Genomic DNA, 22,167 nt, shown 5'->3' with positions numbered 1-22,167 from the left:
CGTGGTTTGAGACTTACAGACACTTTTCACTAAAATCCTACCATGGTGGCTTTAATGTTTGAACAAGATTGGAAAACAAACAAACAAAAAACAAAAAACAAAAAACGTCTGCAATCTCAAATGAAAGAAGTTCATATGAAATCAACATCACAGAGTGATGGAGAAACGTTGCAAAGATGACTCTGGGAGTCATTTTCAATTTCTTCAAAAGTTAAAGCTTACTTTAAAATATTTGGGAGAAGAATTAAAATCATGCCAGGAGAAATTTTAAATAAAATTTAAATTTTAAATAGAAGTTAGTGCAAATGACAAATTTTAAAATGTTTCTCCACTGACATTCATAAGGTACTAGAACTTAAAATGTCTATATGCACCCAGGTCTTCACTGTGGAAGGACCAGAGAAGGGGAAGATTTGGCTTAGCAAATAGTCTTTCATAATCTTTTTGTTCATAGAAAAACTACTGCTGCTCAAACAAATAACCTTTTGTCATACAGCTCAATGCATGGATGTTCAATGAAGACACAGAAGAGTTATAAGTATATTAATGTAAACCAGGTACTCATATCTATGTCATAAGCCTAGGTGGCAATGACAAGAAGCACTAGGAAAGTGAGGAATATTTCTTTTATATTGGGAAATGATTAATTGGTGGTATTTAGTTAGGGTAATTCTGCTCTAAAAAGTGAAAATAAAAATTCTGGATACATTGGGTTGTAGCTCAGTGATTAAGAGGACTAGCTCATCTCCCAGAGGACCCAGGTTCAATGGCCAGTACCTACATGGTGGCTCACTACTGTCCATTACTTCGGTTCCAGGGAATCTGATTCTCCCCTTTAGCCTCCACAGGTACCATGCAATCACACAATGCATAAGCATAGATTCAGCCAAAACAACATAGAAGAATAAACATAGAGACAAAAAACCATAAAGGATAAAATGATACAATATTCTGGCTATTTGAAGTATTAAAGGAGACAAATCTACAAGTTGTTAAAATGTTTCCCTTCAATTTTTAATCCCAAAATTAAATTTCTCAAACTTTCTGCAATATAAGGACTCCATCTATATCTGACATTAATTGGGCTAAGCCTACACATCCAATATGATCTACAACTGTTAAGCACTATTCAGTTTAATAAAGTTATTTTCAAGTTAAAAATACTGGAAAATGTATCCAAAAAAATACATCAATAGTACCATTTTTAGAGTAAGAAAACATTCTTCATGAAATTCAACTTATAGAAAGCAATATTATCAAAAAAAGAAAAATTAAAACTTCACTTTTATTTATAAGTTTATTAGGATATTTAATGAAAAAGACATATTGTTTTATATCACTAATAATTATTATCCTAAATAACTGGAATGCCAAACTTGCTATTTTATACTGTAAAAAATATTAGATATAAATATAGTTAAAGACATCAATTTTAAATCTCTTTAAGACAGATGATTCAGTATTTATTTTGCTTCATTTACTATATTTTGTTTTATTTTACTTTATTCATTAGAATTTTGTTTGGGTGGGTGGTGAATTTTCCTTCTAAGTCAGTCAAACACTCTGTAACCATTTAAAAAAATCAATTGCGAAAGCAAAAGAGCTTTCATCAAATTCATGCTGCTTGTGATAATATAAATTACTTTACAAAACATTATTCACAAACCAATCATTGAACAATCAACTTGTTCTAAAAGGAAGTGTCTAAAGTTGTTATTGATACACATTGTATACATAATACTGATACTTATTTTTTTTTCTCTAAATGTGGTTAAAAAGCTCACTGGCAAAACTGCAGGAATTATGAATTCAATCCAAGCTACTGAACTTTATTGACAGTCAGGAGACACATTCCTTGGCTTTATATGTGTTCTGAAGGCAAGATCACTTAAAACATTAAAAAATTCTATAGAGTATATTGTCCATCATAATTAAATACTAATTTGTGAGACACTGAAAGACAATGTAAATGTAAAACAATCATGTTTCAGGATACATAAAAAGTTGAGTTAATATATGCTGATGTCTGATTGACTGCACAACGTGGTCCCACTCTTCCGCTGGGAGAACCTTGCTGTTTCCCAGTTTCTAACCTAAGTACAAGCACATGTTACTTTCAATAATCACTTTACTAACTTGAAAAAGCATGTAGCAGCTAACTAAAAAGGCTTGTTTTCAGGTTGTACTCTCCATGGTACAAAATTTATAATTTACTGGTTACTTAAACATCGATTTTCAGACAAGTGTTTAATTGCAGCTAACAGGCAGACTGTAGTTCCATGCTCGCTGTGTGGAATCATCAAGTCATTGTCTTGTTCTGCTACAAACAGAAAGCCTCCCTTTTGTCAGCATGCTATTTCATTTCTTTCACAGAGAAAAGCAGTTTTGCGGTAATTGACTTGTCAAAAGCTCTAATTTATGAGACTGAGTTCTGTAAGATTTCTCTATATTGGACTTAACCTGCACACAAGCAGGGCTGAATATTTACAATGCTGTTAACAGGTGCTGAGTTGTTTAATGATTCTAATAGCCAGAAGCGTACTGAGAAAGCCAGCGGGATCACAATTACAGGCTGTTTGAACACAACAATTACTAGTCCCCTGAGAAGTGTGAAAGTCAAAGGCAGTTTGATACTGACAGCATCTAGCACATGGGCCACACAAGCTAACTTCTATTAGCAGTCCATTGGGAAAAAGTTCTAACAAGCCTCTCCCTGAAATAAAAATGTAAAACTCCATAAAATTTAAACAATTAAAACCTAACACATCTTTAAAAATATTGTCCTTTAAAGTCTTTATCTAGGTAGAAATAAGAATTACACACACGAAGCCTCAGTATCTCTTTCTAACTTTAAAACAGACAAAATTTCCCTATCTAGGGATGGAAAAGGTTTTATAGCAAAGTGAAAGTGAGACAAAGTTCCAGCAGTTTGGATTTAATGTGAACAGTGGCAGCCAGTTCCTCTTTGGTTTTAAACCTGGCTGGATAGCTTGCTGAGAAATTTCCCATCAGTCCTGAAATGCCACTGCAGTAACTGTGAGTGCTGGGAGGTCGTCTGCTACACCATGTTTTTATGTTCAGATTATGCAGCAGTAATAATGACACAAATAATGGAAGAGCACTCAGGGACAGCTGAAAAGGTCTCATTTCTGCCTAGATATATTTAAAAGCAGGGAAACTGAAAATAAATACTGAACCACAAACTCAATTTGGAATAGTTTCTATTTTGTGAAAACAATATGCTTAAACACATTTGAGTGAGATTGAATACACATGCACATGTATAATACACGCATACGTATTTATATACATGTGTGAATATAAACAGGCAAACAACAAGCCAGGAACAGTGACTAGTTTAGTGTAGTGCTAGCTTTATTGTGGTGGTACAATAAAGGGGACGTAGAGCAATCAGGCCATTCTTATCGATCTATAAAGATCTTTTGGAAAAAGTATTTCTTTTCTATGGTTAAATAAACCTGTCACCTGATTACATAACTCTCTCTCCTCTCTCTCCCTCTCCCTCCTTCTCTGTCTCTCTCTCTCTCTCTCTGTCTTCCCTCCCTCCCCCCTTCTCTCCCCCACCCTCTCCTATGGGTAAATAAACCTGTCACCTGATTACGCACACAACACACACACACACACACACACACACACACACACACACAGTCTCTCTCATGGGTAAATAAACCTGTCACCTGATTACATACACATGCGCACAAGCACATACAGAAGCTAGCTTGCATATGTACACCCTTCCCAACTAAGGTAAGTCAAATCTCAGTTTATGTCACTGAAAGAAAGAAAGTACTAAGAAAAGAGTTAAAATTAGATAAAGTGCAGCTGTTAATATGAGAAAACTGTAATTTTTACAGAAATTTACATATTTCCTCAATAGTTATGTCTCTGTCCCTTGCACTGGGATAGATGATTTTAACAGAGACATTAAAAAAGAAAATCAAAGCCAGTCATGAGGATGTAAAGTAAAGGAATTGCTTGCACAGTTTTGGTTGGAATATAAATTAGTACAGTTATTTGGGAGAACAGTATGGAAATTTCTCATAAAACTAAACATAAAATTATCCAATGCTGCAGTTGTGATGCTCATCTCAGCATCTTCCACAACATCTGAGAAAGGAAAACAATCTAAATACCCATTAGTGGATAAGCAACCAAAAGTGGCACAAATTCACAAAACACTACTCGGCCTTTAAAAAGAATGAAATATGGCTGGGTGTGCTAGCGCACACCTTTAAAAATTCCAGTACTCAGTAGGTATAGGCAGGTGGATCTCTGTGAGTTTGAGGCCAATCTGATCCACAGAGTAAGTTTAGAGCACTCAGGGCTACACAGAGAAACCCTGTCTTGAGGAGAGAAAGAAAGGAATATATTCTCAGGAAACTGAATGAGTCTGCAAAGTCCATTGTGTCAATGCTCAGAATCTGAAAGTAGTTTGCTGATTTTAACAGTCAGGGTAAAGACAAAAAGGTAGAATACTGGTAAAACAATGCAAAGTTTCAGTTACTAGAAAGATCGAGTGCTGGTGGTCTGCAAAGTAGGGTGACTGCATCAATACGTATTTGAAAACGAAGTAATGGATTTTAACATTAATACCTCAAAAACATATGAGGGGAGGATATGGATTATGCCTAATAAACCGATTTCACAACATATAGATGCACTTAAAAATCTTAGAATTTACCCCATTGATACAGAATTAAAAAAGATTAAACTTAAAAAATTTTAAAAGATAAATGTTTATAACATTCACAGAGAAATGTTTCTAGTTATCGCTATCTGTTTAAAAGGCACGTCTATTGGAAACAACGTGAGGGTTTATTTACAGCTTATTAAAAAGTTAACCGTACACTGTAGGAATAGGTTTTATTTTTATGTAGCTGTAGAGGTATATAGATTTCATGTTTAAGGCAGGAAGGCATTAAACAGCCCATACTGTTAAGCATGGTTTGCACAGAGAACACTTTTAGCACAGTACCAAGAAGAGAGGTTGTCAATGAGTGTAGATGTCTGTCTTCTGGACTTGGTAATGGGTCTGCTAGAGATGCATGGGTGGAACCCCAGAGCTGTCTCTGCTGCTGAGCTGTGCTACTGTGGCCAAACTGTCTTACATCCTGGGTCTTTCTTTGTTCATGAAAGGGAGATGAGAGTAGTAACAGGCTAAGACCTTGAAATACCATGTTAGATGTGAATAAATTCTACCAATATTATTAATAACTTATATTTTGTATCTTGTTAATTTTAACTTTTATGTTTATAAGCCCCTTTCTGTCATCTACATTTCACTATTCTTTACCTAGTTTCTTGAGATCAGTGTCTAGTATTTCTTTTCTGAATTCTTGAAATCTTATGGATCTGTGCTTTGGTTTGTCTTTGATAGAAAACATATTTTTTTTTCTTGTCCTAGTCTACTTAATGTTTTAATTTCATCTCTCATTGGTATAAGTTTTAAATTCTGAAGCCATCAGACTGTTTTTCCTCATTCTTAATATTTTTTTCCTGTTTGTACAGGTTGAATATTCCTAAAATAAAACCCACAATGTGCAATGTTCCAAATTCTGAGATGCTGTGAGGTTCCATATCACATCACAAGTAAAAATTCCACACCTGATTTCCTTGACACGTTGTGGTCAAAATATAGAAAGACTAAACCAAGTTTTGCATGAAATCACGTACAGGTTATATGTCTAATATCTGCATGAAGTATAAATGAATTTGTGGTTGTACATGGATGCCTTTTCCAGGGTATCCCATTAGCTATATGCAAATATTCCAAAATCAATTCCAAGAGCAATTCCTAACCCGGAATGCTCTGCAGCCTGTCATTTAATGCAAGGGATACCCTGTCTGTGTGCATTCTGTCCTGCTTTAAGAATGAAACTTTTTGAACTACATTTGGAAGCCTGTTTATATCTTTCTGGTGTAGTACATGACAAATTTTACTTGTAAACTGTTAGGACATCACGTAGTACTTTGCAACAGCACACATACAAAGATGCACAAGAATAATTCAAATCTGTTAATTGCTTTTTAAAGACTATTTTATAAAATATTTATTGTCATTTTTATTTCTACAGATCTGTTGAAATTACATATTGCATCCTTTTGGAAATTACTAAAACTTTTTGGTGATTTTACTTGCTACTGATACAAAGCATTCTTCTTACTTTAATTCTTATTTTACCTTAATTTTAATAGACATTTATAACTTTAGTTGAACAACTGCTATATACATTTTTTTTTTTTCTGAATAGAAAAGAATTCCAGGTCTCAACACTTTGAGTTTATGTATTTTCTGGAAGCCAATAAAATACTCCCTTTAATCTCAAGAGAAAAATCAGTTTAAGAAAAGAACTGTGGGAAACTATTCATGGCACCACATAATGAGAAATAAAACAGTGTGGTTTTATGTGTGGCCTTTGTGAATTGTCAAGAAACCCCAGATAATATACCAAGGACAAATAACCCCAGGGACTACCTATGGGTAGACTGTAAACAATGAAATCATACTACCAATTGGTGTTTTCTACGTCCAAGTTGAGTGAACCCCAAGAAGAACTGACTGGCCTTTAAATACCCAATCATACTTGTTATGTGACTAGTAGCTTCATTAAAGGTTGCATACTGATCTGATCACAGCTTTTTGTAAATTCACTTGAACCTCACATGGCATCCATCACTAGCTTACAAATACCTAGGGATACAGTCTTCCCTAAGCAGTCTCATCATACTACCCCTAAATGTGCTTCACTCACAATGTTCACTCTCCACCAGCTTCAAAATACACAGATGTCGAGCTTACCGGACCCTGATCAGCTTTGCAGTGCTAGGCTTGGGAGAGATACCTACCTCCTTGTCCTATCAGAAGACCTGACCCAAGAGCATAAAAACAAACCTGTCTGCCCTTCCCTTCATAGAAAAAGCTGCAGCCCAGGGGAAAAGGCCAGCACAGTAGAGCTGGCCCTAGTGGATTGGTCACAGGTGAGCTGGCCTGGAGAGTGGGAACAAGGAGAGCCAGAGAGCTGGTGGGATAACCAACTCAGCTACCACCCAGGCTCAGATCCAGGAGTTTGAGTTGGCCCACCCCAACATCTACATTGTCTATCAACTGCAAGAGTACATGACGGTGGTGGTCCTATAAATCCAAAGCTGCAGGATCTCCATGACATAGAGCAACAACCTGATATCCGTGAGAAGTCCCAGTGAAGATCCAGTATTGATGGTGTAGCAGGAAGGCATAGGCCTTGAACCAGACCAAGGACTCACTACAAGGAACATTTGAAAGAAAAGCTATTTAGGCAAAAGGGTATGCTGTGGGACACACTGTGGCATACTGCAGCTTCCATGGAGAGATGCTTTTGTGTTGTTTTGTTCTTGTTTGTTTGTTTTTGCTTTCATGTATGTTTTCTTTTGAGGGGTTGCAAGGTCTGAGAGTGGATATAGAGGGTCAGGGAGATAAGTGGGATTGGGGTGCATGATATGAAATTCACAAAACATCAATAAAAAGTTTGGGGTTTTTTTGTTAAAAAATAAAAATATACAGATGTCAACACTGACCACCGGGCATTACGCTCATACCCCAGAGATCCAACAAAGCACAACGGTCTTCCAGAAAGTTTACCTGGTGCTTCTGAAAATGGAAGACTGAAGTCAATTTTCAAAACGCAGGTTGTAGTTGCTCTCAGCTTTCCATGAATGTTGAGAAAAACAGGTTTGAAAAACCTCTTTTTCTACACAGTTCTAAAAGCAAAATCCAACTCTAAAGTTTGTAATCAAACTCCCAAGCAAGTGGTCACTTCAGTGAATCAGAAGATTGCACCATGCTAATAAAATTGTAGGTTCTGTCACCTAACATCCACCAAACACATCTATATGGCTAGTCTCAGGACTCCTTTTACAGGATTTTATAAATAGGTTATCTCTTGGTGGCTCTAAATACTATACACTTAGTCCCCTAAGTAGACAATGTAAAGACACAGTAAGTTTATTAGAAACAAGCTATAGCATCACTTGTAGTCTTCAAACATTACTGTACTTTTAAGTGCTATACTTGGACAAAGAATTCATGAGAATCTTCAGATTAGTTTTAACAGACAAAAACGTCTTTAGCGGTCATGACTGTCCTAAATTGTTCACTGGGTATGAATTTTACAAGCAATAGGCATATTAACCTAATTAATTTGGTGTATTAGTGGAGCTGAAGAGTATTCCAGGCTGCATGGTGAGAGCCACTATAGTGTAGTGTAATTTGTGACCCTTTCCAAGGCAATGGCTCTTGGAGCTAGGAGGTGGACTGGTTTGGTGATCCACTAGTGTCAGGATTCTTTTCTGATAGCTCTATGAAATGAATCAACAGACTTTGAAGGCTCTGGGCAAACTTTGGCTGGTTACAACCACGATGGGCAGGCTTGTCATACGTTGCACCATTGGGAACTGGGCGTTGGTGGCCACCACAGCAAACTCAAATACAACAACCTTGTCTGGCTTTGTATCTCGCCCTTTGTGCTTATCAAGCCAGGTGAGGTGGGAAACCCTGTGTAGTGCGTGCAGAGAGCTGGTGGTAGTTCCTGCAGCAGAAATCAGAAGAAAGGGCAGCACATCAGGCTGCTTCTGCCCTCATAGCTCCTGGATGTATCTGTACATCCCACTGTGGCTCACCTGATGGCTGCTACCAGAGAAAGGCCAGTTTTGTTCTGCATGCTAATTACATGCTCTCTTGCTTGCTTTCTCTCATATTGTCTTGAGACACAGTTTTGCTATGCAAGCCAATATGAGCTCTACTGTGCTTCCACAGTGACAGGATTGCATGTGTGCACTAGGATCCCTGGATATATCCTCTTCTACAAGTTCCCAACCTTAATAGTTAATTTCCTATGTTTTAAAACTACCGTTTTAAAGTTGCATATGGCTAACAATACATGTTTAGTTTGACTGAAAAAATGGATCTGAGTTGGATGTGGTGGCACACACCTCTGAACTGAGCACTGGACTGGCAGAAGGGGCAGAGGAGGTAGAGATGGCAGAGGCAGAGGCAGAAGGTGTCTCTGTGAGTCTGAGACCAGCCTGATCTACACAGTGAACTCCAGAACAGCTACAGCGAGATATTGTCTCAACTTCCAACGCCCAGATAGAAGTAAATGGATCTGAGAATTTATGTCATCAAACAGGGAAATATAAACCATGGTCAGGATTTACTACTATAGCTGACCTAACTTATAAAACAAAATGATTCTGCCCATGTCCTGTGTTGAAACACTGCAAATGCCCCTTTTACCTACAATGAAAAAGCCAAGGTTGTGGCCTATACAATCCCACATAACTTACTTCACCACAGCAAAGCAGAAACTTTTGCTTACTTGACTAATACGTCCTCGAAACAGCTAGACTTGTGGCTGGAGCATTACAGTTGTCCAGTGAACACTTTCCCAAGAGCTTATACTGCAGAATAATTAAGGATGGCTGCATTCTTACCCAAGGTATCTCAAACATTTACTTAGGGAGCTACTAAAGGAACAAGCACATGTGCTACATAGGTAGTCAAGAATGGATATTTCGCATCCTAACAATCAGCTGATGTTTCATTTATCAGAATGTGATTGGAATCTTTAAGACTTTCACAGCCTGGCTGACTATGAAGGCTGGGGAGGGTGTACCAAACAGGATCAACAGTGGCAGCAAAGCCCCAAGGCAGAGAAACTTGTTTATGGAGCTGCTGTGGGTGAATACAGTCCTCTGCTATCTCTTCTAGTGCCTTTGGGAACTGGTCTACAGGTCAACAAACAGGGAAAACAACTGCCACCAGTAGAAACTTCTTTAAGCCAGGTCATTAAGATGGTGGACTCTTTGGACACCTAGTCCTCAAACTTCCTCTTAGGCAATGATGACCATAAGACAAAGCTTGTGAGGCAAGGTGAACTCTGCAAAATATGTTGATTCACATAAATGCTGAGTGCAAGCAGGGTTGACACATAAGTCACAGATACGCTTGAATCAGAGAGCTAGTATGTCTTCCTTTTAAAATTCATTGCTGTGCACCACTTCTAGTTCTAGCTCTAATTACTACTATTTATTATGGCTGTATATAGATTTCCTAGCTATAAAAAATAAAATGAAGCCAATTCAATAAAATCCAAAATCACTGGGAAATTTCTTACTCATTGTCTTAAAAGAAAACCTATCAACAGAAGGGTCAATGGCATCATGAATTCAGTGACGACGTACTATTTAGGATAATAATAAATCATTTAATTAATATTTATATTTAATTTAAATATTAAATAACATTAAAATGTTAACTATATTAGCAAGTTTCTATGACACTCTCAGCCATTGTTCAATTTCAGATTATATCATAGATGGGAAGCAAAACAATCTAATAGGAACTAGACATAAGCATTTGGAGTTCGGGGACTTAAGTCTCAGTAGCAGATTACCAATCTATAATTATGAGAAACCAGTATTACTGAACGGATGAAGTCAACCTAACATAGCAAATGCAGGGGGAAATGTGGAAATCTGCCTCTCTGCCTCTGTGGATTTATAAACAAGTGCATGGCCCTAAGCCCAGAGTTACTATCACTCACTGGGAAGCATTGGGAAAATAATGGGAATCAAAGCCCAGTGCTAAGTTCATCACCTTCAAACCAACCAGAGCCCCCAGGGACTAACCCACCATCCAAAGAGGACACATGGAAAGACCCATGGCTCTAACTGCATATGTGGCAGAGGATGGCACTGTTAGTCACCAATGGGAGGAGAAGTTCTTGATCCTGCCAAGGCTGGATCCCTCAGTGTAAGGGAGTCAGGGTGGGGAGGGGGAAAGGAGTGGGTAGTTGGTTGAGGGAACACATTTCTAAAGAAGGGGGAGGGATGGAAGGGGTTTATGGACCGGAAACTGGGAAAAGAAAAAATTTGAAATGTAAATAAAAAAAAACAAAAAAAATAAAAAGAAGTTCATAACCCCCCGCCAAAAAAAAAAAAAAAAAAGAAAACCAAACCACATTTTCTACATAATTAATTTAATTTTTGACAAATAGTATTGATAGAGCACAAATGAGACTGGAATAGGATAACTTATCCCAGTGTGTGTAGAAGCAGTTGAAGAGTGACTGAACGTAAGGAACGAAAAAGGAAAACAAAAGGAAAGATAGGTTCTAAAGTAAAAGCCAACATGGTGAGTGGTTTATGATGAATTCAGCTTTAGGCATAGTAAGAATGAAATGCTGTGGGAAGTCTGTGCTGCAGGAGTCACAGTGAGAAAATACTACAGTAATTTGACAGAGCAAAGACCCAGCAGTCTACTTTGCAGCCCTCATGGCCAAGTGGTATGCAAATGCAGAAAGGACTTCTACAGAAGAACAAATACCATGTGAGGAGAAGAGGACAGTGTTTCACTGGTATTATAAAGATGAGATGTGAGCACACTTCTGCCTAACACAAACCAAAGGATGACATACAAAATAACCAGCCAGCATTCATCAAGAGCAAAATCTTTAGAGACAGGAAGTCCCCCCCCCCAAAAGTCACCGGACAGACAGAACTAAAAAACACAAAACAGTCAAGTGTAATACAGAATATCAGCAGGTTGGATTCGTGTGTGTGTGTGTGTGTGTGTGTGTGTGTGTGTGTGTGTGTGTGTGTAGGGGAGGGTTGCAGGACAACAAACAGGTGAAACCCGAATAAAGGCTGTATGTTAGTTAGCTAATAGTATTGTGCAAATGTCAATTCCATGAGTTTGAAATCTGCAGCGTGGTTATAAAAGGTATTAGCATGGGGAAGAAAGGCATGGTGGTATTATTCTTGAAAGACTTTTCTTAAATTCTTCCCAAAGAAACCTTAGCGCTTTTATTTTTATTTATTTTTTAAATAACATACCAAAAGAGCAATGATTTTGTGGACACAGTAAGACGCAGTCTGCAACCTTCTATTGAACTCGATTGTCCTATAGGTTTGTATGCTAATGATATAAGCTAACTGAAGTAATTAGGTTTTTAAAGTAGTCTTCAGGATAGTAGAGACCAACAAAGCAAATGGCAGAATCACATCTCATTAACTGCGTTAATTGTGTTCTTTACAATCAACAGGATCAAAGTAGCTTTAGTCTGATTGCCTGATTCAGTGCCACCCAAGAGGATCTCGGGTATTCCGCACATTGAGATGAAGAAGGCACTAAAAGGTGAAGCAACCCATGATCGGAAAGTTAATGAAGAGCAACACTGAGACAAGAATCACTGTTCCTTGGCTTTAAATCCCAAAGTAGTTATAGGATACAGGGCAAGGAACTTACTGTATCTTGCTTCCATTTATTTCTTCAGTTATCAAGCAAGCTTGGATTAAAATACATGGAAAGTCCAACACATTCCTCTACCTCTACAATCTGTTCCCTTCAAAAAACCTGGAGTTCTAGATGGTCACCTCTTAACTGTGCTGGCACATTCCCAGATACCTTAATAGTTAAGGGACTGTAAGCGAAGACACCACAATTTAAAACTGCTATCCGTGTAAGAAGAAATGCTGGTCGAAAAGACATTTCTTTATATCTCCAAAGTAAGATTTTATAATGACATTTCTTACCATGATTTCTCTGCTAAAGACCTCTTAATGTCTTAATATTTCATCAGGAATACCTCAGATTTGACCCATGCTCCCTTTCCTATGTATGTGCTCCAGCCCTTAGCACCTTCCTCTATTAGTAAACACCTTTTAACTGGTCTGTTATAACTGTCTTCCTATAAAAACTGATGCTCTGCCGAAGTGCCTAGGAACTGAAACATAGCCAAACATAACCGAGCCGAACCCACGGGCTTTCCTTACCTCCTGACAGGATCAGGGGTCAGCATGGTGCCTGGCTCCCTCCAATGTTTTACTCTATATTCTGATGGGAACAGGTTTAGCCCCATACACTGCTCTCTGACTACAGCAAGTCTTCATATGCTCCAACACTGTTCTAAGACCCAGGAGGGTCCTTTGCTTTTAGTCTTCTAAATGCTTTTTCTTTTCTACTATCCTTGTCTACTCCCATAAATCAAATACACTGCAATCATCTCTTCTCTTCCAGGGTTCTTGTTAATCCTAAAAAATGCCTCATAAACTTCCCTCATTCAATTACAACACTCTTATTTTCCTCTGAACTCCAACTGTACCCAAGACAGCCACTATCACAAAGTTCTAAGGATTTCTTAACGACTTCCAGGGTTTTGTTTCTCAACTGCATAGGAAAGTACCCCATGGCAATTCAAAAACTAGGAAATGTATAAACCAATTCTGCTGATCTGCACTATGACCATATGAGACCTTACCTAATTTTCTGGCAAAATGGCATCACTAATCATCTCATCAAGAGCTGACAAACATGCAAAGATTTGGAGTTTCTTGTAAGTACTTATGCTTTCTGTGCATATAATTTGTAATTCCTCTTTCAAAGAACCCCACACTTACCTGGGATTCATGATAAGACGTCGGAAAAAGTAAGTCCAAGTGATATAATCCAAGGCATCTTGCTTTGATGTTATTGTACCTCCCGCAATCTCTGCATTTAAGTGGTCAGACAACACTCCTAATAAGCTATATATGGAATAAAAGACAAGAAATACAACGAACAAAACTCACTTAACTCAGTCAAGACTCAGATTTTTATGTTCTAAGCTATAGAAAAGCATTTTAAAAAATTTATATATTAGCATAACTGTCCATAATTTATAAATTATTTATTACACACTATTTAAAGATAACTGTCAAAAGTTGCTACAAATTCATTCAGGACCACAAAGTTAGGAACACATTATAAATTAGCACATGTACACTTACACTCTTTCTTTCTTGTTAAAAAGTATGCTCTATTTTTCATATGAATAGGAACAGAGTCCAGAGAGTGCCACAGAAATGAAGAATTTCCCCAGGATACCTGAAGTAGTAATAATCCACTGAAAGCAATCACTGCTACTTGTCATCTGGTAAATACCCAACAAATGGTAACACTCACAATCAGTTTTTAAGAACAGCATGGCTATGTAAAGAACAAAACAACGGCTGGCAGGAAGAGGGCTGGAAACGTAGAGGAGATGAGAATCAAGAATATTGTGTGTGAAATGAGAACATAGGAAGTACTGCAGTAGGAGTGGGATAAATACTGGGGAAGAGTACAAGGCGACTGGCGAGGCAGGGCTGACAGGAGCAGCAGCCGTGTTTCCTCCATTCACTTAGTGAGAATTAAGTGCATGGAAAAACAGAGCAGCCTTCTGCTAGGTATTGTGGTGTACGCAAAGGTGATGAGATGTGTTCAAAACTGGAAAGAACACACTAATTGTAGTTTCTTATATAAAATAGAAAAAAGCAAGCAACATTAAAACGCTAAATAATTACACACAGGAACTTATGCAAGTATTCAAATTAGTTTTTGCAAAGGTCATGAAGAGATAAAAAAAAAAAATACCTGAATGTAAAGACTGTTCTTTACGTCAATCACAATGGACTGTGACAGAGCAAGCATGGACACATCAGAATGAAAATACCGGCAGTATCTATTTGAGGGCAGACTACAATCTTGCAATTTCATTTTTTCATTACAACCTGACAGAAAATCATTTACATGTAATGCTGGAAGGGTAAAATGCGTCACAACCACACTGTGCACAGCAGTAGAAAACCAGGAATCTTAGCAGTTCAGAATGCTTTCAGAGGACCTGACCTCGGGTGCTGGTACCAATAAGGGAACTCAACAGACTTTAACTCCAGGTCCAGGGATCTGATGCCCTCTTCTTGGCTCTGTGGGCATGGCAGGGCCCTGGTACCCTTACATACATCCAGGCAAATCATACATGCACATAAAACAAACCATTAGGAGGAGAGAACTGGATTGCTAAATGTGCACTGATAGAGGAATTAACTATGGAATATTCCATGACACAAAATATCAGCAATGGGCAAAGCACTAGAAAGGTTATCTTCTTACTATACAATATTCAGAGTAAGGCAGTTTTTTTTTTTTTTTTAAAAAATACTGGGTGTATTATATCAAATGCTTTAAAGATGCTTTAAGATGGTTTCTCACGTTTTTGTCCTAAATATGATTCACTTTTTTTCAGAAAAGAACTTTTGCATTTATAAAGTACACTTGTAACTATTTGTATATATGGCTGAGTTTAATTTAGTGGTGTTTCGTTTTGGAATTCTGTATTCATTTAATAGATGCACAAGTCTGTTAAGTTCTTAAAAGATTTCATAATGAATTTTATCATCTAAGCTATTCTGACCCCATAAAAACAATTCCTATTGCTTCTTTCATCTGTCCTCTGTTTCCTAGTTTCTGTCTCTGGATGTCTCACTATGTAGTCTAGTCATGGTTGGCCTGAACTATGCTAATGTAGACCAGGCTGTCCTGAAAATTACAGGTATTTTCTTATATCTGCTTCCTGGGTGCTGGGATTGAAAGTGTGCACCATTACACCCAGAAAACCCTACCTTTTCTATTACTAGGAGAATGCTCATTTATGACTGATGCTATTCCTTCGATATTACAGAATTCAACAGTGAAGGAGATTTCATTATGAAAAACGTTTACATTTTGAATTCAATTGCTTTGAAAGACCAGATTGTGATGACTTCTTTTTTATTGTGATAGTTTAAGTAATTTAAAATAAATTTTACTCTTTGAGCTAAACTGTAAAAGTCATTTCTGAACCTCCAAGTTCAAGGCCTGTCTAGGCTATTGAGTGAGTTTAAGATCAGTCTGAGTAACTTAGTAAAAATTTGTCTCAAAATAAAAAGCAAGAAGACTAGTGGTATACTTAGTACTAGTGCTTAGCATGCCTCAAATGCCCCAAACTACACAGACAAAAGCCAAAGCAGGTAAATGAATGGTCAACTTTTGGGATTGTATAAGTGTTTAATAAATGTTTATCTTATAAAAGATTTGATTGGGTATTGGGGGTTGGGGGAAAACAGGACTGAAGCCCTGAGGGCCAGCAGAAAGAATGGAAACAGGTAATCTTGGGAGGTAGGAGTTGGGGAATCCTCTAAAAAGTACCAGAAACCTGGGACACCCAACCAATGGACAGAAGCTGGGGACCCCTGTGGTGGAATTAGGAAAAAGCTGGAAAAAGCTGAGGAGGAAGGCAGCTTCATAGGAAGACCAGCAGCCTTAAGTAACCTAGAACCCTGAGATCTCTCAGACACTGAGCCACCAACCAGACAGCACACAGCAGCTGATAGGATGACCCCGACACATACACAGCAGAGGACTGCACACAGCAGCTGACAGGACGACCCGACACATACACAGCAGAGGACTGCACACAGCAGCTGACAGGACGACCCGACACATACACAGCAGAGGACTGCACACAGCAGCTGACAGGACGACCTGACACATACACAGCAGAGGACTGCCCGGTCCGGCCCCAGTGAGAGAAGATGAACCTAACCTTCCAGAGAGGCCCCAGGAAGTGGGGAGGCCTGGGGGGGGGCAGTGGGTGGGAACATTCTCTTGGGGACAGGGGAAGAGGAATGGGATGAGGAACAGTCAGAGGGCAGACCTAGATGGGGATAAAGACAGGGCTGTAAAAAGGGATTAAAGAATAAAATAAGTAAATAAACCAATGAAAAAAAAAATAAAAGATTTACCTTTATTTTCAAGAGTGCCTGTGTGTGTGCATTTATGCTTACGTGGGGATTGGTGCATGTGAATACAGCATATTTAGAGGCCAGAAGATTACATGATCAGCATTATAAATTGTTAATTACATGTCTCCTTATTATGAACATTATTAATTGCAAAAAAAGAAAGGTACCTAAAGCAAATACCAAGGAAAACACAAATTCCTCCAAAAAGTAATACTGTGCTGAACGCTTTCCAACAGATAGCAATTCTAGGCTTTGCTAGAACTCCCATTTTATACATAATGAAGAGAGAAACACATTGCTCAGTGCCACACAAGTAAGTGGCAGAGCTAAGAATTCAACCTGGGTCATCTGGTGCCAGAGTCAATGGATCAGTGTACACAGAGGCCTTAAGAGCATACAATAATATTTCTTTTAAAATAATAATCGCAGCTGCACATCATCTCACAGCAAAAATTAAATGGTGAAGTTCAGCTCATCTATAATTTTTTTCTAAAATATTAGAATGCTAGACAAAAAACTATCAAAACAAAATAAAATTAAACAACCACACATCACCAAAAAAAAAAAGAAAGAAAAAAAAAGAAAAAAGCAAGCATGGAGTTTTGTGTTGCCAATTCTTAGGCACCAGTCCTGTCCCAGAGTGTGGTTGATATTCAGTCACTTCATTGATAAAAACCAATTTTCCCAAGAGATATCAATAGCAAATAGGTTCTTTGTTAGACACTTTTGTTGTTTTTGTTTTTTGTTTTTTGTTTTTTTTGAGCGAGACAGAGAAGTTGAGGGGACGAGGGGAGGTTGCATGAACACTGGAGGTGGGGATAATCTGGGAGGAGTTGGGTATGGGGAAAGAATATAATCAAAACATTATAGGACAAAACTTATTTTTAATTAAAAGGAATACAACCAGGAAAATACCAACTCACTTTAAAATGAAACCCAACTTACCTTGATTCCACTGGGAAAGGTTCATAAAGAAACTTTTTATAAAAATCCTTTTTTATATCATGAACTAGAATTACAGCTTTGCCCTGGTCATCAAACTGAGGTCTCCCAGCTCGCCCCATCATCTGCAGTACATCTATGAAGAGAGAATAAATGGCATTCTGCAGTGACACAGAGCATGAGATAGAATTATTGATCAGGGCAAGCTTCTGACAGAAACAATTAACAGTCATTAGAATATTTTAAGAACATGTGTGTGCTTCTTTGATCATTACTAATACATTCTCTCACTTATATATAAATATACATGCACTATATATAATATATATATATTATATTAAGTAACTGTGACTTAAGTTTCAACTCTTAAAATGGTAGCTTATACTATTATTTGTGAAATAAATTTCTCTTCAGTTACATGACTTAAGATGAGTTTTGAGAGCCAACACTGATATAAAAGCCAGAATGGTATGGCAGCTTGCCCGTATCTCAGCACTTGGGAGGCAGAAACAGGGGATCTCAAAACAAGTTGGCTAACTAGACTAGGTGAGTTCATCTAGTCTGACTTAGTAAATAAAAGAGCCTATGCTTTAGGAAATAATAGTGATTGAGAAAGACAACTGCTATCAACCTGACCTCTACCTGCATGCACACACATAATGCTAGTGTGCCTGCCCACACAATATGAGCATGCATACAAATGTGCACATAATAAAATAAATAATATCTCTAGTTTAATTAAACAGGGAAAAGCAAAGCCCAAACAGGAAAACCTCTCCTGTTAGGGCATCTGTCAATTAGTTTCCCCTAGATAAGAAATCTATCCGGTTCTTATCTTTCATCCTTCTGAAGAAAAAAATTTATTCTTTTTAATCTTTAAGAACGTTTTTTAATAATTTATAATTAAAAACTATTTAGCTTTTGAAATCTATTAATTATACTACTGAATCATAATTTGTTATTCTTAATAATTATTGGCCAGTAGTTTTATTTAAGAATTTGAAAAAGTAAATACACAAGTTCAATATTTTCTTAAGCATTTATACTGAAAACTAACACTTAGCTTGTTTATTAGATAGTTAGGTGGGATGCAATCTCAAAATCAAATCTGCATAAACCTGAACTGCTAAGAATAAAATGCAAGCTTAATATACCCGCTGTGCAGTAAGAGACTTACCTGTGATGGGGAAATCCACATAGCGTCTTGTCTTTCCATCGTAGTATTCAGTTCCCTTAATAATGACTAAGTGTGCTGGAAAGTTTACACCCCATGCTAACGTGCTTGTCGCAATGAGAACCTAAACGATAAAGATAACGTCTTACAGGTAAGTCAAAGAACACTTCTTTGTTACTTCTAAATGTTTTTCTGGAGGACAGAAAAGAAAGTACCTGCACTTTACAGTTTACAAACAGCTCTTCTACAGTTTTTCGGTCTCTTTCATGCAGTCCAGCATGATGCATTCCTATTCCAAAAGCTAGAGTCAGCTTAAGGTTGGAATCTCGCACTGTTGCAATGATGTTCTCCATCTGCAAGTGCAAGCACAAATCCAAGATTGAGACGCATTTGCTTCAAAACACAGATGCATTTCAATTCATTTGACTGACACTGCTGTGCTTCTTTTTCTTTTAATGACATTAAATAGGAATAAATACATAGCACCTCTACTATTTTCATTGAAGCTGGGTAAACTGAAAAGAATCCTTACTTGGTAAAAACATGTTTTCCATACTACCCATTTTAATATTATGCAATAAGAGAAAATTATATCATGGTAATCAGAAGCTCCCCTTAATGATTAAAGACTATTTAAAAGAATATAATATTGTCTAAAACGGTTCAGTATTTTATTATATTTTAAAATATACTTACCTTTCTGGATCTGTGTTTAAAATCGAGAAAATACAAACAAAAAGCATCTGATACAATCCTAGCAGACAGAAATTATACAAATAGAGCTTTCATACTAAGCTTAGTGCTCATTAAGGAAGTCACATGACTTCTCTGAGCCTTAGTTTACCTGTAAATTAGAATAATTGTAATCTTATATATGCTCTTAAATGCCCCCATTGGAGCCATCCAGTAACAGCTACCATTAGCCTCATATACAAATTTTCCAGAGGCTAGGAAGGGCTTTAGGATATTTTAAGGATGTCTATTTCACACTTCACTCCCAGAAAAGGTAACGACTTTAATTTTATCAGTCTGAGCAATTTTGATCATAAAAAGAAACATCAGACTATTTTTGCTTATTCCTTACTACTGTGATTATCAGTGAAGTTAAAAGAAGCTTGTCCTCTGTGGTTAGGACAAAACGAAAACCAACAGATTGGGAAAAGATCTTTACCAATCCTACAACAGATAGAGGCCTTATATCCAAAATATACAAAGAACTCAAGAAGTTAGACCAAGGGGAGACAAATAACCCTATTAAAAAATGGGGTTCAGAGCTAAACAAAGAATTCACAGCTGAGGAATGCCGAATGGCTGAGAAACACCTAAAGAAATGTTCAACATCTTTAGTCATAAGGAAATGCAAATCAAAACAACCCTGAGATTTCACCTCACACCAATGAGAATGGCTAAGATCAAAAACTCAGGTGACAGCAAATGCTGGCGAGGATGCGGAGAAAGAGGAACACTCCTCCATTGTTGGTGGGGTTGCAGACTGGTACAACCATTCTGGAAATCAGTCTGGAGGTTCCTCAGAAAATTGGACATTGAACTGCCTGAGGATCCAGCTATACCTCTCCTGGGCATATACCCAAAAGATGCCCCAACATATAAAAAAGACACGTGCTCCACTATGTTCATCGCAGCCTTATTTATAATAGCCAGAAGCTGGAAAGAACCCAGATGCCCTTCAACAGAGGAATGGATACAGAAAATGTGGTACATCTACACAATGGAATATTACTCAGCTATCAAAACAATGACTTTATGAAATTAAGGGCAAATGGTTGGAACTGGAAAATATCATCCTGAGTGAGCTAACCCAATCACAGAAAGACATACATGGTATGCACTCATTGATAAATGGCTATTAGCCCAAATGCTTGAATTACCCTAGATGCCTAGAACAAATGAAACTCAAGACGGATGATCAAAATGTGAATGTTTCACTCCTTCTTTAAAAGGGGAACAAGAATACCCTTGGCAGGGAAGAGAGAGGCAAAGATTAAAACAGAGACTGAAGGAACACCCATTCAGAGCCTGCCCCACATGTGGCCCATACATATACAGCCACCCAATTAGGCAAGATGGATGAAGCACAGAAGTGCAGAAGTGTAGATCGCTCCCTGAGAGACACAGCCAGAATACAGCAAATACAGAGGCGAATGCCAGCAGCAAACCACTGAACTGAGAATAGGACCCCCGTTGAAGGAATCAGAGAAAGAACTGGAAGAGCTTGAAGGGGCTCGAGACCCCATATGTACAACAATGCCAAGCAACCAGAGCTTCCAGGGACTAAGCCACTACCTAAAGACCATACATGGACTGACCCTGGACTCTGACCTCATAGGTAGCAATGAATATCCTAGTAAGAGCACCAGTGGAAGGGGAAGCCCTGGGTCCTGCTAAGACTGAACCCCAGTGAACTAGACTGTCGGGGAGGGCGGCAATGGGGGAGGATGGGGAGGGGAACACCCATAAGGAAAAAAGGGGAAGGGGATGTTTGCCCGAAACCGGAAAGGAATAACATTAGAAATGTATATAAGAAATACTCAAGTTAATAAAAAAAAAAAAAAAGAAGCTTGTCCTATCCCCTGGCTGTTTTCTTTCTTTCCTTCTCCCTCCTTACCCCGCCCTCCTACCGCCATGAACTCAACATTTTGCTTTAGTAGATGTGATGGATCTCTTTTTCTAATTGGTGTGATGGAGATCTTTATATTTATGGGCGTTAACCTTTTGTCTATAACACATCCTTATCTAGTTTTTCAAACTTCATTTTACTTTTTATTTAAAAATACCCACGATGGACCCAAAGTTTCAAAATACTCAATGACGTTTCATTACTTAGATTTTTTTCACAAATATCTATAAAATATGCATTTGCTACAATTTAACTTCTGTTATGGATCTAATTTGCATCTAAACAATTATGTACATTTTATTTTGAAATTATTGTGAAAGTCCAAAGCATTCATTCTATCAAACTGACAACATGATTCTTTATTTCAAGTACAAACTATATATTTCCTATATAGACTATATACTTTCTGTCTTATATCAAAGTTTTTAATATATTCAAAATGTTCACATATTCTTTGTTTTCTACTAAAGAGTCCACTTAGCTCTGTCAAGTTTCACATATCAATATGTTTTTTGAAATATTTTTATAAATATTTTTTAAATGTTTTATTCTTCTTTATCGTACATTAGAAATAATGAATTCAGTTTGTTGGGATCCAGAGCACAGGTGGAAGGCTGTGGGATGGGGAGTGTGTGGAGGGGTAACTGGGAAGTGGGATATCATTTGAGATGTAAATGAATAGAGCGATTAATAAAATATAGTGATTAATAAAATAATAAATAATGAATTCAACAATTTGATAGTGATAGGCAGATGATTTTATTTGCTTATAATT

The 22,167-nt window shown here is 37.5% G+C and overlaps 1 protein-coding gene across 1 annotated transcript in view; it reads right to left on the bottom strand.

The window, feature by feature from the left end:
* Ascc3 (activating signal cointegrator 1 complex subunit 3) overlaps positions 1-22,167 on the bottom strand; it is a 274,305-nt gene that overhangs the window by 78,145 nt on the left and 173,993 nt on the right. Inside the window, exons 33-36 of the mRNA XM_032888665.1 lie at positions 18,970-19,107; positions 18,758-18,878; positions 17,584-17,716; positions 13,456-13,581 (exon numbers count right to left, since the gene is read on the bottom strand). Of these exons, the coding sequence (XP_032744556.1) occupies positions 13,456-13,581; positions 17,584-17,716; positions 18,758-18,878; positions 18,970-19,107 (518 nt within the window). The remainder of the gene's footprint in view (positions 1-13,455; positions 13,582-17,583; positions 17,717-18,757; positions 18,879-18,969; positions 19,108-22,167) is intronic.

This window comes from Rattus rattus, chromosome 18 (genome assembly GCF_011064425.1).
Source record: "Rattus rattus isolate New Zealand chromosome 18, Rrattus_CSIRO_v1, whole genome shotgun sequence".
Taxonomy (NCBI): Eukaryota; Metazoa; Chordata; class Mammalia; order Rodentia; family Muridae; genus Rattus; species Rattus rattus.
This window is presented reverse-complemented; position numbering and strand designations above follow the sequence as displayed.